This window comes from Chrysemys picta, chromosome 2 (genome assembly GCF_011386835.1).
Source record: "Chrysemys picta bellii isolate R12L10 chromosome 2, ASM1138683v2, whole genome shotgun sequence".
Taxonomy (NCBI): domain Eukaryota; kingdom Metazoa; phylum Chordata; order Testudines; family Emydidae; genus Chrysemys; species Chrysemys picta.
In genome coordinates this window covers 58,423,781-58,438,653 of record NC_088792.1, presented here as the reverse complement: position 1 = coordinate 58,438,653, position 14,873 = coordinate 58,423,781, and the positions used below count along the sequence as shown (strand labels likewise).

At 45.2% G+C, this 14,873-nt stretch overlaps 1 protein-coding gene and 1 long non-coding RNA gene across 35 annotated transcripts in view; one reads left to right on the top strand and one right to left on the bottom strand.

Moving 5' to 3' along the window:
- Nucleotides 1–577: 577 nt before the first annotated feature.
- Nucleotides 578–14,873, top strand: part of SNX13 (sorting nexin 13) — a 153,808-nt gene continuing 139,512 nt past the window's right edge. For 11 of the 34 annotated variants that reach the window (XM_065583221.1, XM_042856479.2, XM_065583240.1 and 8 more), the window contains exon 1: nucleotides 630–806. In XM_065583221.1, coding sequence (XP_065439293.1) covers nucleotides 795–806 — 12 coding nt within the window. In that variant the 5' untranslated portion in view covers nucleotides 630–794. Of the gene's footprint in view, nucleotides 807–14,873 lie in introns of all 34 variants that reach the window. The other 23 variants (XM_065583229.1, XM_065583227.1, XM_065583226.1 and 20 more) reach the window with 6 other exon arrangements.
- LOC135981314 (uncharacterized) lies at nucleotides 7,907–14,211 on the bottom strand. Its single transcript, XR_010598282.1, has 3 exons — nucleotides 11,484–14,211; nucleotides 9,464–10,203; nucleotides 7,907–8,786 (listed from the first exon to the last, which is right to left on the bottom strand). It is a non-coding gene; the product is annotated as an uncharacterized LOC135981314 (long non-coding RNA).

The following is a 14,873-nucleotide window of genomic DNA, read 5'->3' as shown; positions in this document are numbered from 1 at the left end:
CCCATAGGAGATCTGTTGTCCTGACCTAGGCTTTTCTCAGATCCAGCTGCACCTGTAGACAGCAGTGAGCTAAGCGAGCAAGCGAAATTCGGCAGGAACAGGACCAAACCCAAAAGGAGCCAGCGAGTAAAACAAAGACCCACTATCTGGAGCGAGAGCAAGCCCCCAATCAAACCATTCCCGCCCCCAACCAGCTGCTGACACGTGGGACATTTCAAGACCCCCCCCTCCCCCCATATACCATCATCATCCACCAAGTTGTTTGTAATCAACCCCTGGGCTGGGCTGGGGCGAACACGGCGCTGCTCACTGAGGTGCATTTCCCAGCGCAGGCCCTGACTCCAAGCTGGGTCCTAAGTTCCCCGGCTACTGCTGCTGCCTCAGAGCCACTGGCCATTGCCCTGACTGACTAGCCCAGGCTGCCCCGCACGGGAGCGACCCCTATGGTGGCTGCTGCTCTAGTCACGTCGCGCCCATGCCCAGGTGGGGAGCGCAGAGCCAGGCCCGGGACGGAGATAGGCCAGGTGGGGGCGGCTCCCTGTCTCCGCATCCTGCGGCCCCAATGGGCGGGCGCGCCGGCGGCGGCGGCGGCTCACGTAGCCCTCCCAAGATGGCGGCCGCTCCGGACCGAGCTGCGGAGGCAGCGGCGAGGCTGAGGGCAGCAAACGGCCGCTGAGGAGGGCGGCAGGGAGCCGGCAGCGCCCGCCGCGCAGCGGAGCGGGGGAGTCTTTCCCGGGCTGCTGCGGGCACCATGCAGCGGGGCTAGAGCCGGGGGAGTCCGCAGCGGGGCAATAATGTTAGCAGAGGTAAGAGCCCACCGAGGCCGGGAGGAGCAGCCCCCTCCCCAGCTCCCGCTGTGCGGGTCTCCCCGGGGCCTGGCCCCCTTCACGCCCCCCAGCCCCGGACTGGGCTGAGAGCCCATCCCAGACAGCGGCTCCCGTCCGCTTGCGCTGCCCGGCACAGGAGCTGGGCCCCCTCAGCCCGTCACCATCGTTAATCACCTCGGTAACCAGTAACGGCGATTAGTCCCTTCCGGCTGGGGGACGGAGGAGCCGCTGGGCCGGCCCCGCTCTGGGCTGGGGTGTTGTGTTGTTACGAAGTGCAGTCGCCCCTGCTTTGGACGTTAGTCATTCAAGAGGCCGAGATCCCTCAGCCTAGTCTGTCCAGAGATCGAAGTGCCTCCCCCAGCCCCACACGATTGGCCTTCAGCTTCAATAGGACCCCATCTCTGTTAAGCACCGTGTGTTGGATCCCTGGTGCACTGTGTGCTTAGTACACGTTTTGTCTTAATTACGTTTGTATTTATTAATTGGACATCGAGGCTGATTGTGGTAATGGGCTGAGAAGCAGGAATTCCTGGGTTCCAATCCTGCTCTGCTGTTGCCTTGATGTATGGCTGTAGGCACTTCCTGTAACTTCTCTGCCTCAGTTTCCCCGTGACAATTTGGGGAGTTTTGCCTTCCTTACAAGTGTGTTTTGACGCTTAAGGTAATGTTTTTTATAGCACGTAAAGTATAGTGTAAATCCAAAGTATCTGATGTCCGGTCTACACTAGAAAATTGGGTCAGTGTAACTACGTTGCTCAGGATGTGAAAAATCCATATCCCTAAGCAGGATAGTTAAACCACTCTAAATCCCATGTAGACAGTGCTAGGTCAACGGAAGAATTCTTCCATCACCTAACTGCCACCTTGCAGAAAGGTGGATTACCTATGCTGATGTGTAGGTACCCGGTAGTGTCTATGGTGAAGTGCTACTGTGGTGCCATGCTGCTGTAGAGTTTTAAGTGCAGGCAAGCCCTGAGTGTCATTAATGTGCTTGGTGTTTGTATAAAACACAGAAAAGATATGACTGCTGCATCAGGAGGCTGGGAGTGCAATCTGATGTCTGGCATAGTTTATCAAATGCTTTAAGTGATATAGGTTTCATATGTTTGTCAGTTTCCTTTCTTTAAAGGATTATTGATTATCTGAATGCCAGCAATGTGCTTAGTGTACAAACATTTATAAGGCATGATCCCTCTCCATAGTCCCTGTTCGTATTCTAGTCTGTCATTTAAGTACACCTACCTGCAAAGAAGGGATAGATCAGGGATCTCAAACTCAAATCACCACGAGGGCTGTATGAGGTCTAGTATGTTGGCCCGAGGGCTGCATCACTGACACCTTTTCATATAAAGGTGTCTCTCCCCCCCCCCCCCCCCGCCGCCGCTGCCCTGCCTCCACTCCGCCTCCACTCCACCTCTTCCATAAGGCCCCGCCTCTTCCCACCCCTTCCCTGCCCCATATTCCAACCCCGTCCCCAAATCCCCGCCTCTTCTCTGCCTCCTCCCCTGAGTGTGTGGCTCCCCGCTCCTTCCCCCTCCCTCCTAGAAAAGCACTAAGTGCCACAAAACAGCTGTTTGGCAGTGGGACGTGCCTCGAGGTAGGCAGAGGAGCGGGGATGTGGCGCGCGCTGGGGGGCAGTGGGTGAGGGGACCTTGGCGCTCCAAGAAATAACTTTGGGGGGGGGGCGGCGCGGGGTGCTTGGTGAGCCACAGCAAATAACTCCACAGGCCACATGTTTGAGGCCGCTGGGATAGAGGCTAATTCCTCTAAACAATATATAGTTAAATTTTGTCACATGTTCTTGTGTGTGAGGGAAAATGGTATAAAGGAAAGTGACGCTGCCTTTTGACACCTGAAGCATCTGATTTTTATTGGTCATGAAGGCAAACAGACATTTTAAGCTTCTGATTTGCATATCCTTTTATCTCATTGAAATGTAAGTTCCTGGGTGGGGAAGGTGCAGTGCAGTATTTGTGGGACGCGTTCATGTTAATGTGACAGGACAAGAACTTGCAGACTAAATAATACGTGTAAAATAAAAATCTTAGTTTGAACATGAACTATTTGGTGGTATTTTGTTTGGAGTAAATGGACTACTGTGGGTAATGGTCAATAAGTGATGTGTATATGTAATACGTTATGTGCAGTATTTCAGCAGTAAAACCATATCACCTCAGATTGTATTTATTTTAAATTAGCACAGATTTTAACAATTTTGGGTGAATGATTAGTACCAAATTCATATTTAGCATGCTCTTATATCCAAGGGGCTTTATATCTAAAAGGATTTACTGAGTAGTTCCTATAATAGCAGTGAGCTGCTTTGAGGTTGAAACTTGTTCTGTTGATTTTTGTGATATCTCTTGGTGATATTTTAAGGTACATCATCAGAATTCATACTAATAGTTGCTTATAATATTTTCCAGTTTGAGTTCTGAAGTGAAGAATGTTAGCCAAAACGAATAAAGATTATCAGTTTTTCAAGCTTCGGGTTTAAATTTGATTTACTGATTAAAATCCTACCAGCAAAAGAGTTATTCACAAATACTATATATTAAAAGAGATTCATACAGCTCCAGGTTTCCCCACTGGCTGCTTCATGCTGCTCATAATCAGTTTCATAAAGAGGCCATTGCTGCAGACTTCTAACTGGAGAGGAAATCAGTAAGTGACAGCAATGTTTTGTGCCTTTTTATTTGCCAAAAGAAACTCCCTAAAATTTTCAGGCGGTATCAAAAACTGGGAACTTTAAGGGAAGCTCACCTTAAGTGAAGTTAGTGTGTAAAATTAAAAAGTATAAATTATTTTGCTAAGTAAGCAAAACATAACCTTTGAACCAAACATATGACTTGATGTTGGGGTCAGAGGAGATGTTTGTAAGTGCTATGTAGATGATTCATCTTGACCTTCGGTTGATTTTTTTTGTAGAAGCATCATTCCTCCTTCAATTTCAATAGACCATAGTTACTTACATTGAATCAAAACAATAAAAACACTTTTAAGGCTCAATTTGCATTCATATACTCATGTTCTTAAATAATACTTATAAGAATAATAGAAAACTATCAGCTTGTCAGTGAGCACCCTCTTCTCCCCCCTACTTTCCCCAAACAGACCCACTTTAAATTATTGTTAGTGTTGCTTTTTTGTTTCCTTAACATTTCCGGCATTATGTTGCTACACTCATGATGCTTTTTATAGATGCTACTCTAAAAATATGATTCTTTGTGGCCCAAGTATAGTATATCTCTTTTTAAGCAGACACTAGATTCTGCTTTATAAAATGTGTTTAATGTGGATGCTATTTAGACAGTCATGTACCCATATGCCTTTTCTTTTGGGAAAACAAATATTCTATATAGTTTGGCCTAGTAATGACAAATATAGTCATGCTTCTGTAAGGTATTTAACTTGATACTGCATCTCATTTTGATTAAAAAAAACCCTAGAAAGAGATAAAATTAATATGGCACACATTAAATGGATTAAAAATTGGCTAACTGGTAGGCCTCAAAATTTAATTGTAAATGGGAAATCATCATAGAATGGGTGTTTTTAGTGGAATGCCACAGGGTTTGGTTATTGGCCCTCTGCTATTTCACATTTTTATTAATAACCTGGAAGAAAACAAAATAATTACTGATGAAGTTTGCAGATGACACAAAAATTGGGGGAATGGTAAGCAATGAAGAGGACAGGTCACCGATACAGAGCAATTTCGATTACTTGGTAAACTGGATACAACAAAACCATATGTGTTTTAATACTACTACATCTAAATATATACATCCAGGAACAAAGAATGTAGGCCATACTTATAAGATGGGGGAACTCTATCCAGAGAAGCAGTTGTGGCAGACTGACAACTTCCTGCAGTATCCTGAATTAACTATGTTGAATTATTAAAAATGCAATGGTCTGTGTTGTAGTGCAATTGTATGTATTTCCATGGAAAGATAAAAAGAACAGCAGGGGGAGATTAAGGGGAGATGTGGTAATATCTTCAGAGAAGAGCCCTCTACATCTGCCCCACACTTCCTGAAAGGTATGCATATACTAGTTCAAACTGGATTATCCAGGGACCAACAGACACCGAAAGTGTTTTTGGATAAATAGCCTGGATTTAAACTTGTTCATGGCCTTCTTCCTGATCAGACAGGACCTCTTATCCACAAAAGACCACAGTGCTTAGGGTAGGTTTGGAGGACTGGGCCTACTGATACTCAGGAGATTGAGTGCTTGTTTTCAGCTGAATCTGTGATGAAGTGGTAACTGCAAGGAATCCCATTAGATAGGGGAGTTGAAGGACTAGCTCCTGCTAGGGTGACCATATGGGCCCTTTTGCCGTGGACAGTTCCTTTTTTAAGCCCTGTCCTGGGCTGTCGCCACTTTTTTGGCAGAAGTGGGTTTTTGTCCTGTTTGCTCTTGCTGACTTGATCAGTTGGCAAGAGCAAATGGGACAAATGCCCACTTTTTTTGTGTGTATTTTATTTTAACACAAAAGTGGAGTGCGGTGTGGTGGAATATGCAGGAGGGGGATGAGCAGCCATGTCAGCCCCATGCAGGGGGAAAGGCAGGGCTCAGGTAAGCAATGATGCCAGCCCCAGCCTTAGGGGTGTGTGTGTGTGTGTAGGGCGGGGGGGGGGGCCCGTGGGAAGCAGAGCTCGGACCAGCTACATGTGGGGTGGGAGGGTGCCATCGGACCAGCACTGTGCGATATCCCATTTTCCCTTTGGGAAATATGGTTATCCTAGCTCCTGCCAGTCTTTTAGGGTTGGGGTTAATTCTGGTAAGCTTATTAGCATGCATGCACATTCTTTTAACGTTTTTAATATGTTTTCTCGGTAATGCTTTTTAACTTAATAAAATCGGCTTTCCTAGGAAGTGCTGTGTGGTTACCTTATCGCTGTAGTGAGTACAAGTGTTAACAGTCTCTGAAGAGAAAGCAAGCACGCATCTCTGGGAAACCTGTGCTGGGAAATACATGGTGAAGGAGGGAACTGGGCAGCCTGGAAATAGCCTGGTGACAAGGGAGAGGAATGCGTGTCTCCACTCAAGAGAGGCAACAGCTGCGGAGCTGGAAGCCTGAGAGTGGGTGACCTGGCTGGTCCACTGAAGGGAAAATACAGGTGCAGTTGCCCTCAACTGTGCCAGCAGACTCTGAAAAAGATTTGTGGTCATGGTGGATAATCAGTTGAAGATGAGCTCCCAGTGTGACACCGTGGCCAAAAGGGCTATTGAGATCCTTGGATGCATAAACGGGAATATTGAGTAGGAGTAGAGAGGTTATATGTGCCATTGGTTCGACTGCTACTGGAATACTGTGACCAGTTCTGATGTCCACAATTCAAGAAGGATATTGATAAATTGGAAAGGGTTCAGAGAGGAGTCAAGAGAACAGTTAAAGGATTAGAACACATGCCTTATAGTGACAGAGTCCTGTGGCACTTTATAGACTAACAGACGTATTGGAGCATAAGCTTTCATGGGTGAATACCCACTTTGTCAAAAAAAGCAAGTTTCTTCATGAGGTTGATGGATTTCCACTCCATACGGCTAAATGCAGTGCCTTGCATGGTGTCAAGTATCAAGGGGTAGCCATGTTAGTCTGGATTTGTAAAAAGCAACAGAGTCCTGTGGCACCTTATAGACCAGGAGTAGGCAACCTATGGCACGCGTGCCGCCTTCGGCACGTGAGCTGATTTTCAGCGGCGCTTTCACTGCCTGGGTCCTGGCCACCGGTCCGGGGGGCTCTGCATTTTAATTTAATTGTAAATGAAGCTGCTTAAACATTTTAAAAACCTTATTTACTTTACATACAACAATAGTTTAGTTATATATTATAGACTTATAGGAAGAGACCTTCTAAAAAGGTTAAAATGTATTACTGGCACGCGAAACCTTAAATCAGAGTGAATAAATGAAGACTCGGCACACCACTTCTGAAAGGTTGCCTACCGCTGTTATAGACTAACAGACGTATTGGAGCATAAGCTTTTGTGGGTGAATACCCACTTCTTCGAATGTTCCAATACGGCTGTTAGTCTATAAGATGCCATAGGACTCTTTGTCGCTTTTTACAGATCCAGACTAACACGGCTACACCTCTGATACTTCATGCCTTATAGCAGTGGTCTCCGAACTTTTTTTGAGCACGCACTCCCTACCGCGCCGCAGGGCCAGCTCTACCATTTTTGCCGCCCCAAGCAAAAAAAAAAAAAGTCGCCCAAACTGCCGCACACCCCGAAGGATCCTCTTGTGCACCCCACTTTGGAGACTACTGCCTTATAGTAAGAGTCATGGAGCTCAATCTATTTATCTTATTAAAGAGAAAGTTAAGGGGTGACTTGATTACAGTGTAAAATATTTAATAATTGGCTCTTGAATCTGGCAGAGAAAGCTATAACAATCCAATGGCTGGAAATTGAAGCTAGACACAATCAGACTGAAAATAAGGCATACATTTTTAACAGCGAGAGTAATTAACCTTTGGAACAACTTACCATGGGTTGTGGTGGATTCTTCATCACTGGCAATTTTAAATCAAGATTGGATGCTTTTCTAAAAGCTCTGTTGTAGGAATTATTTTTGGAAAGTTCTATGGCCTGTGTTATACAGGAGGTCAGACAAGATTATCACAATGTTCCTTTCTAGCCTTGGAATCTAAATGATGTAGACTTAAATGCGGTAGCTCATTTTTTCCTTCTATTAAATCTGTGCTGCAGATATCTTAAAATGTATTTAATATTTGCAAAGCACTATATAATTTGTAAGTGCTCTAGTGAGAGCAGCAGTAACTAGAGTGGCTCCAAATCCTGCAAAGACTTGCATATGTTTGAATGTCTGTACTGTGAGTAGCCCCATTGTCTTAACTTTATTCAGTATAGTAATCCCAATTAAGCTTGTACATATTGACAGTTTGAGTACTTCAGGCGGAGGGATAGCTCAGTGGTTTGAGCATTGGCCTGCTAAATCCAGGGTTGTGAGTTCAATTCTTGAGGGGGCCACTTAGGGATCTGGGGCAAAATCAGTATTTGGTCCTGCTAGTGAAGGCAGGGGGCTGGATTTGATGACCTTTTGGGGTCCCTTCCGGTTTTATGAGATAGGTATATCTCCATATATTATATTATTATTATTCAGTGGTTTCCATTCCAGTCTCCTTTATAGTTTCTTACAACTTTCTGAAACTCTTCATTATTTCAGGATGAAATTTTCCAGGCTTGGGTTCTGCCAAAAAGGGATCCTTTATTTAAAGTTTGTGCAAAAACAGATGAGCTGTTTATTCAGTTGTGAAAAGTGTGTGGGCGTATGTGGGGTTTGACGTTACAAATTCTTGATAAATAATTTTTGAACAGCTTTTCAGCTTAAACACCTGGGCATAGAAAATTGAAACGTGTTTGAAAATAATGCTTTTTGAGAAGTGTTCTGGCGAAGATTAGGTTTGATTTGACTGAATTATGACACTTTGAAAATTGCATGCTTCCTTGTGTGCTTCACATTTTGCACGAGATTTCTTACTAAGCTTGTGAAGTATGCAGTTATGGAAGTCTATGATAGAATCCCAGGTAGGGACCAAAGGTTCAACGATACTTGGGGTTACAAATGAGTGTAGCTGCTATTCTTCTAACCCTGGGCTTGCATTGCAGTGTAGGTATACCCTTAGGGCTTATCTACACAGGAAGTTAAGCCAAATTAACTAAAGCAGTATCTACGCTATGGGACTATAGTGGCATTGTTAGGGTGCCTTAGCTATGCTGGAATATCTCTGTAGTGAAGTACAGTGATGGAACTGGCTTTTCCATCGCTGTAAGAACATCACCTCCCTGAGCGATGGTAGCTAGGTCAATGGAAGCATTCTTCTGTTGACCTAGTTGCGTGTACACCAGGGGTTAGGTCAGCATCACTATGGTGCTCAGAGGTGTGGATTTTTCATACACCTAAGCACAATAGCTATGTCAACTTAAAATTTAAGTGCAATTTTATTTTTCAGAGATAAAACAATTTTCTCCAGAAAACAAACATTTCAGTGTTCAGGGAAGCCAAGCAAGGACTTTCAGGGACTCCTCTCCTTCAATGAAACCACGGGGCTCAGGGGCCCCGATCCTGGCCAGGTGAAACTGCTGCAAGTGTTCTCCCGAGGAGGCTGTCGCCCATCACTCCCAGCGTCGGTTTCAGTCAGCCCCGCCCGACAACCCCCGTACCCATCCCCAGCCCCTCTGGCACAACCTATCCATCCCCATGGTTACTGACCCCTTTGGCCCTAGCACCGCTCGGCCCTCCCCCAGGCCGTCTCCTCCCCTCCCAAATTACTAACCCTCCCGGCCACTTCAAGCCAACAGCCCCTTTCCCGTTCCATGCCGTTCTCCGGCTGCAGCCGCACAAGTCCATAGCTGCTGGTTTCTCATCCCAGCCAGAACCACTGCTGGGGTTCCAGCCCCAGTCCCCAGCAGCGCTTCCCCCTCCCCCCCATCAGACTCAGAGCCAGAGCAGATGTCTCCCGCTGTGCTGCATCCGAAGAAGTGGGCTGTAGTCCACGAAAGCTTATGCTCTAATAAATTTGTTAGTCTCTAAGGTGCCACAAGTCCTCCTGTTCTTCTTTTTGCGGATACAGACTAACACGGCTGCTACTCTGAAACCTTAAAATTTAAGTATAGACCAGGCCTAAAGATGTGACTTCAAAGTGTATTCGTTGAAGTACATTAAACTCCTGAGTGGATGATCTCATTTAGAAGTAAAGGTCTTAGTTCACTAAGGGCTTGTCTACACTGGCACTTTACAACGCTGCAACTTTCTCGCTCGGGTGTGTGAAAAAACACCCCCCTAAGCACAGCAAGTTTCAGCGCTGTAAAACGCCAGTGTAGACAGTGCACCAGCGCTGGGAGCTACACATCTCGTGGAGGTGGTTTTTTTAGAGTGCTGGGAGAGCACAAGCCACGTTAAAGCGTTGCCAGTGTAGACAAGCCCTAATCAGGGGTAGGCAACCTATGGCACGTGTGCCAAAGGTGGCACTCGAGCTGATTTTCAGTGGCACTCACACTGCCCGGGTTCTGGCCACCGGTCTGGGGGGCTCTGCATTTTAATTTAATTTTAAATGAAGCTTCTTAAACATTTTAAAAACCTTATTTACTTTACATACAACAATAGTTTAGTTATATATTATAGACTTATAGGAAGAGACCTTCTAAAAAGGTTAAAATGTATTACTGGCACGCGAAACCTTAAATCAGAGTGAATAAATGAAGACTCGGCACACCACTTCTGAAAGGTTGCCGACTCCAGACCTAAGTGAATTAAACTAAAGTGAAGCCCTTAGTTATTTAGGTAAAAGTGTACTGGAGGTGCAAAGGGATCTAGCAGAACTCCTCCTCTGAAGCACCTTGAAATAGGGTTACCATTCGTCCGGATTCCCCCGGACATGTCCGGCTTTTTCAGGTTAAAAATAGCGTCCGGGGGGAATTTGTCAATGTCCGGACTTCCCCTCCTCCCCCCCCATGCAGAGCGTGCGCGCGGCTTACAGAGCAGCCGGTGCTCCAACAGCCAGAGCCAGAGCCAGAGCCCTGCTTAAACTTCCCCCTCCTCTCTCCTGAAACTTTACACCACTCCCCTCCTCTCCCTCCCTCCCCCTCCCTGCACTCACAGATTGCCGGCTGTTCGCCTGGAGCTCCGACCCTGCTGCCTGCAGCACAGTAAGGGGGCGGGGGGCCAGAGAAGCGGCAGGGAGGTTCTGGGGGGGGGGGTAACCAAGAGACAGGGAGCAGGGGGGAGGGTTGGATGGGTCAGGGAGTTCGGGGGGGGCTGTCTGGGGGTTGGGGGTGTAAGGTTTTGGGCAGAGTACAGGTGGGGGGGTCTCAGGAGGGGGCAGTTAGGGGACAAGGAGCGGGGGGGGTATTTGGGAGTTCTGGGGGGCTGTCTGGGGGTTGGGGGTGTAAGGTTTTGGGCAGTCAGGGTACAGGTGGGGGGGGTCTCAGGAGGGGGCAGTTAGGGGACAAGGAACAGGGAGGCTTAGGTAGGGGGTGGGGTTCTGGAGGGCAGTTAGGAGCAGGGGTCCCAGGAGGGGGCAGTCAAGGGACAAGGAGCGGGGGGGGGGGTCGGGAGTTTGGGGGGGGCTTTCTGGGGGGTGGATAAGGTTTTGGGCAGTCAGGGTACAGGTAGGGGGTAGGATCCTGGGGGGCAGTTAGGGAGAGGGGTCTTAGGAAGGGGCAGTTAGGGGATAAGGAACAGGGAGGCTTAGGTAGGGGGTGGGGTTCTGGAGGGTAGTTAGGAGCAGGGGTCCCAGGAGGGGGCAGTCAGGGGACAGGGAGCAGAGGGGTTTAGATGGGTCAGGAGTTCGGGGGGGGGCTGTCAGGGGGTGGGGATGTGGATAAGGGTTGGGGCAGTCAGGGGACAGGTAGGGGGTAGGGTCCTAGGGGGCCAGTTAGGATGTGGGGAAGGTCTCAGGAGGAGGCAGTCAGGGGACAAGAGGCAGGGAGGCTTAGGGAGGGGGTGGAGTCCTGGGGGGCAGTCAGGGGACAAGGAGTGGGGGGGAGGGTTGGGGGTTCTGAGGGGGCAGGAAGTGGGAGGGAGTGGAAGGGGCAGGGGCGGGGCTAGGACAGGGGCGGGGCTAGGGCGGGGCTCCTCCCGTCCTCTTTTTTGATTGTAGAAATATGGTAACCCTACCTTGAAAGTTTCACAATAGAGCAATGCACCATTCCCAGTTATGCATCTTGAAAGTAGAAAGGGACTTTTGTGGACCTCCTAAGTATGTGAGAGAGTTCCCATCACAACAAGCCAAAACTTCCAGAATATTCTTTAAAGCCAACTTTACTGTATCTAAGGGAGTGAATCTCATTTTTATGTGAATTTGTCTTTAAAAAATAAACAAACCTCAGAAGTCCCTATATTACACTATATTAGGTAAATGTTCAGCTTGCAAAATTAAGTGTTCAGATCAAGAAATGCCAAAGTTAGGGAAGCACAGTAGTTTTATCAATTCTCAAATATGATTAAAAAAGGACTGTCATTGCAAAACTACAACTTTTCCTCCATAAATCTGAAAAGTCTTAGGGTCATTTATAGTTGGCTTCTATGTAATGGAGTATAGGATTTTGACCCTGGTATTTTGATGGCTTTACATATTTATTGTGAAATAACTGATATTGAACTGAAAATAATTACTGTGGGACTTTTCCCCATAAATGTGTGTTTTTGCAATATTTACCGTCAGCCATTTTTTGCTATGTCAAGCAACCAGTCTTATTGCCTATTAACTTGCTTTTAAATAATCACCTTTATGAATATGTTGCAGTTTACTACTGCACTGCTATAATACTAGCTCGATTCAGAAATATTCAGGAGCAAGTTTAATGTACAGACTTGTTTAATTTCTTTTGTCTATTCCTTGATTTGCAGCTATGAAAAGTTGAAGACCAGGTTTTCCAAAGAAGGCTTTGAAGTTTGACATCATGATTGGGTTATAAATTGCTGGTAGATGTAGGCCTGGCTTGACATGAGTAACTGGACATGGGTGAAGCCTTATTTTTTGGGGGGACAAGATTAGGGAGTTAAATGGATCAGCAGGCTGGAAACAGAATGTCTTTAGGAGCTAAGATAAGGGGGAAATATTGCACAAAAATGTTCTGTTTTTTGGTCACTGTTATTAAATTTTACCAGTCTGCACTTACCTAAAAAATTGTGCCCACTAAAATTTAGTAAAATATAATTTAAAACTGTTTTAAAAAAAACTTTCTAAACCAAAATGTTTAAAAATGCATAAGACTGGTAGAGTTGGGGAGTGGATACATTAAAAGAAACTTAATAGGACTGGCACAAAACGAAACTGTTTAAAACCAAACTGACATAGAAATGCTCTGGGAACATAACCAAGCATTTCAACAGAAGATAGCGACAAAAGTAGTGCATCGATTGAATGAGCAAAACCAAGAACTCATTAATAAAGCTTGTTAACTGCATATAATAAACATAACAGTGTAATTGTTTTAAAAAAGTATAACATTAACATAACATAACGGCCGTACTTGGTCAAACCAAGGTCCGACTAGCCCAGTATCCAGTCTTGTGACAGTGGCTAATGCCAGGTGCCCCTGAGGGAATGAACAGAACAGGTAATTATCAAGTGATCCATCCCCTGTCACCCATTCCTAGCTTCTGCCAAATAGAGGCTAGGGACACTAATCCTGCCCATGCTGGCTAGTATCCATTGATGGGCCTATCCTCCATGAACTTACCTAGTTCTTTTTTGAACTCTGTTATAGTGTTGGCCTTCACAACATCCTCTGGCAAGGAGTGCCACAGGTTGACTGTGTGTTCTGTGAAAAAAACACTTCCTTTTGTTTGTTTTAAATTTGCTGCCTATTAATTTAATTTGGTTACCCCCTAGTTCTTGTGTTCTGAGGAGTAAATAACACTTCCTTATTTACTTTCTCCACACCAATCATGATTTTATAGACCTCTATCATATCCCCTGTTAGTGGTCTCTTTTCCAAGCTGAAAAGTCCCAGTCTTATTTATCTCTCCTCATGGCAACATTAAGTCTATATGTTCTAATAGGAATATCATGTAGTATGTGGGAGATACATGCTATACAAAGTAAAAGTGGCCAAGGTACATGAAGCAAAAAAACTTGCCTTTTATCACCACGGAAAAGTTAAAACTTTGGTATAAGAGCGATAATGCCAGTTGGTGCAAGATAGGAAAATTAACAAGGGTCTGGTACCATGAAGTTAAATGTGAAACCACTGTAACCCGTACGATGTGGAAGAAGTTTGTTTTCTCTCCTCAAATACTGTTGAAAGACAATGCAAGGTCTGGAAAGCGACAGCCTTGTACTGCCATTTGCACCTGGGGGACACTTACATGTGCAGGTGTAATGTCCTAGAGAGAGATTCTGGCAAGTGGGTTTACACTGGGGGAACAGTCTCTAAATTATACAGTACAGTTGAGATATTACATATTTGTAAAATAAACATTGCAAATGCCGGTGATAAGTATTCTGTGGTGTCTGAAGAGGGCCACTTCTGTTATGACCCACGGAATGCTATTTTAATTGGCCTATGTTTACTTTCACACCTAAATTTCCTCTAGAAAATGAAAGATTATATTTTTAGCATATACAACGTAATAAAAGCAAAGTTAAAAGTTATAGAAGGATGCTTTAAAGGCAGTGCAAGCTTATAATGTGGAATTGTACCCTGGCGGGCTATACCATAGGAGGTAAGCTTGTACCCCCTAGTTTGTACTTTAAGCCTAGTATCAGGGGTGGTTCAAATAATTACAACTACTGTGATCTTAGGAATGTTTTGCTGGGCAATGAACTTAAAAAAGAAAGCACAGAAAAATAGATATACTGCAAATGAAACCCATGCTAATATAAAAAAGAAAAACAAAAGCAGTGGAATGTAGGCCTGGGTTGACATGAGTAACTGGAAGTGGGTGAGGCCTCATTTCTTGGGAGTCTGAATTAGGGAGGTAAATGGATCAGCAGGTTGGAAACAGAATGTCTGTACTAGCTAAGATCATTTACGATAGACAAGATAACAATGGATAAGATAAGTCCGGGATGTAAAGATGAGGTAAAGAGTAAGTTATACATGGACAGAGCATGCTGTGCAGGGATTCGTCCCTACAAAGTAACCAAGCCAATCCCAAAACAATGTGTAGTAAGTGCAATGTAATGTGTACATATATATAAAGGAAGAGGTTTGCTGTGTAACTTTGGATGTGTGATATGTCCTATACCCATACCCTACACTTGCATCTGATCAACTTGAGAGTTTAAAAATGACCACTATTTCAATAGCATGATGGTGATCTTATTATGGATAAGATTCAGTACTTGCAAATACACACCAAAACCAAGCATTATGAGGTAGCATAGATGGGTAGGCATGTTGGGCGGAGTTGCCTTTTTCTGTAATTAAATCTTTGTGCTTAGGATAATTTTCAGAGCTTTTTTGTACCGTGCATATGAGCATAGAAGGATATCTATGAATTAGTTGTCTTGTTTTTCTTCATGTTTTTTGTAGCTGTTGACTAAAATTCCCAAGTATG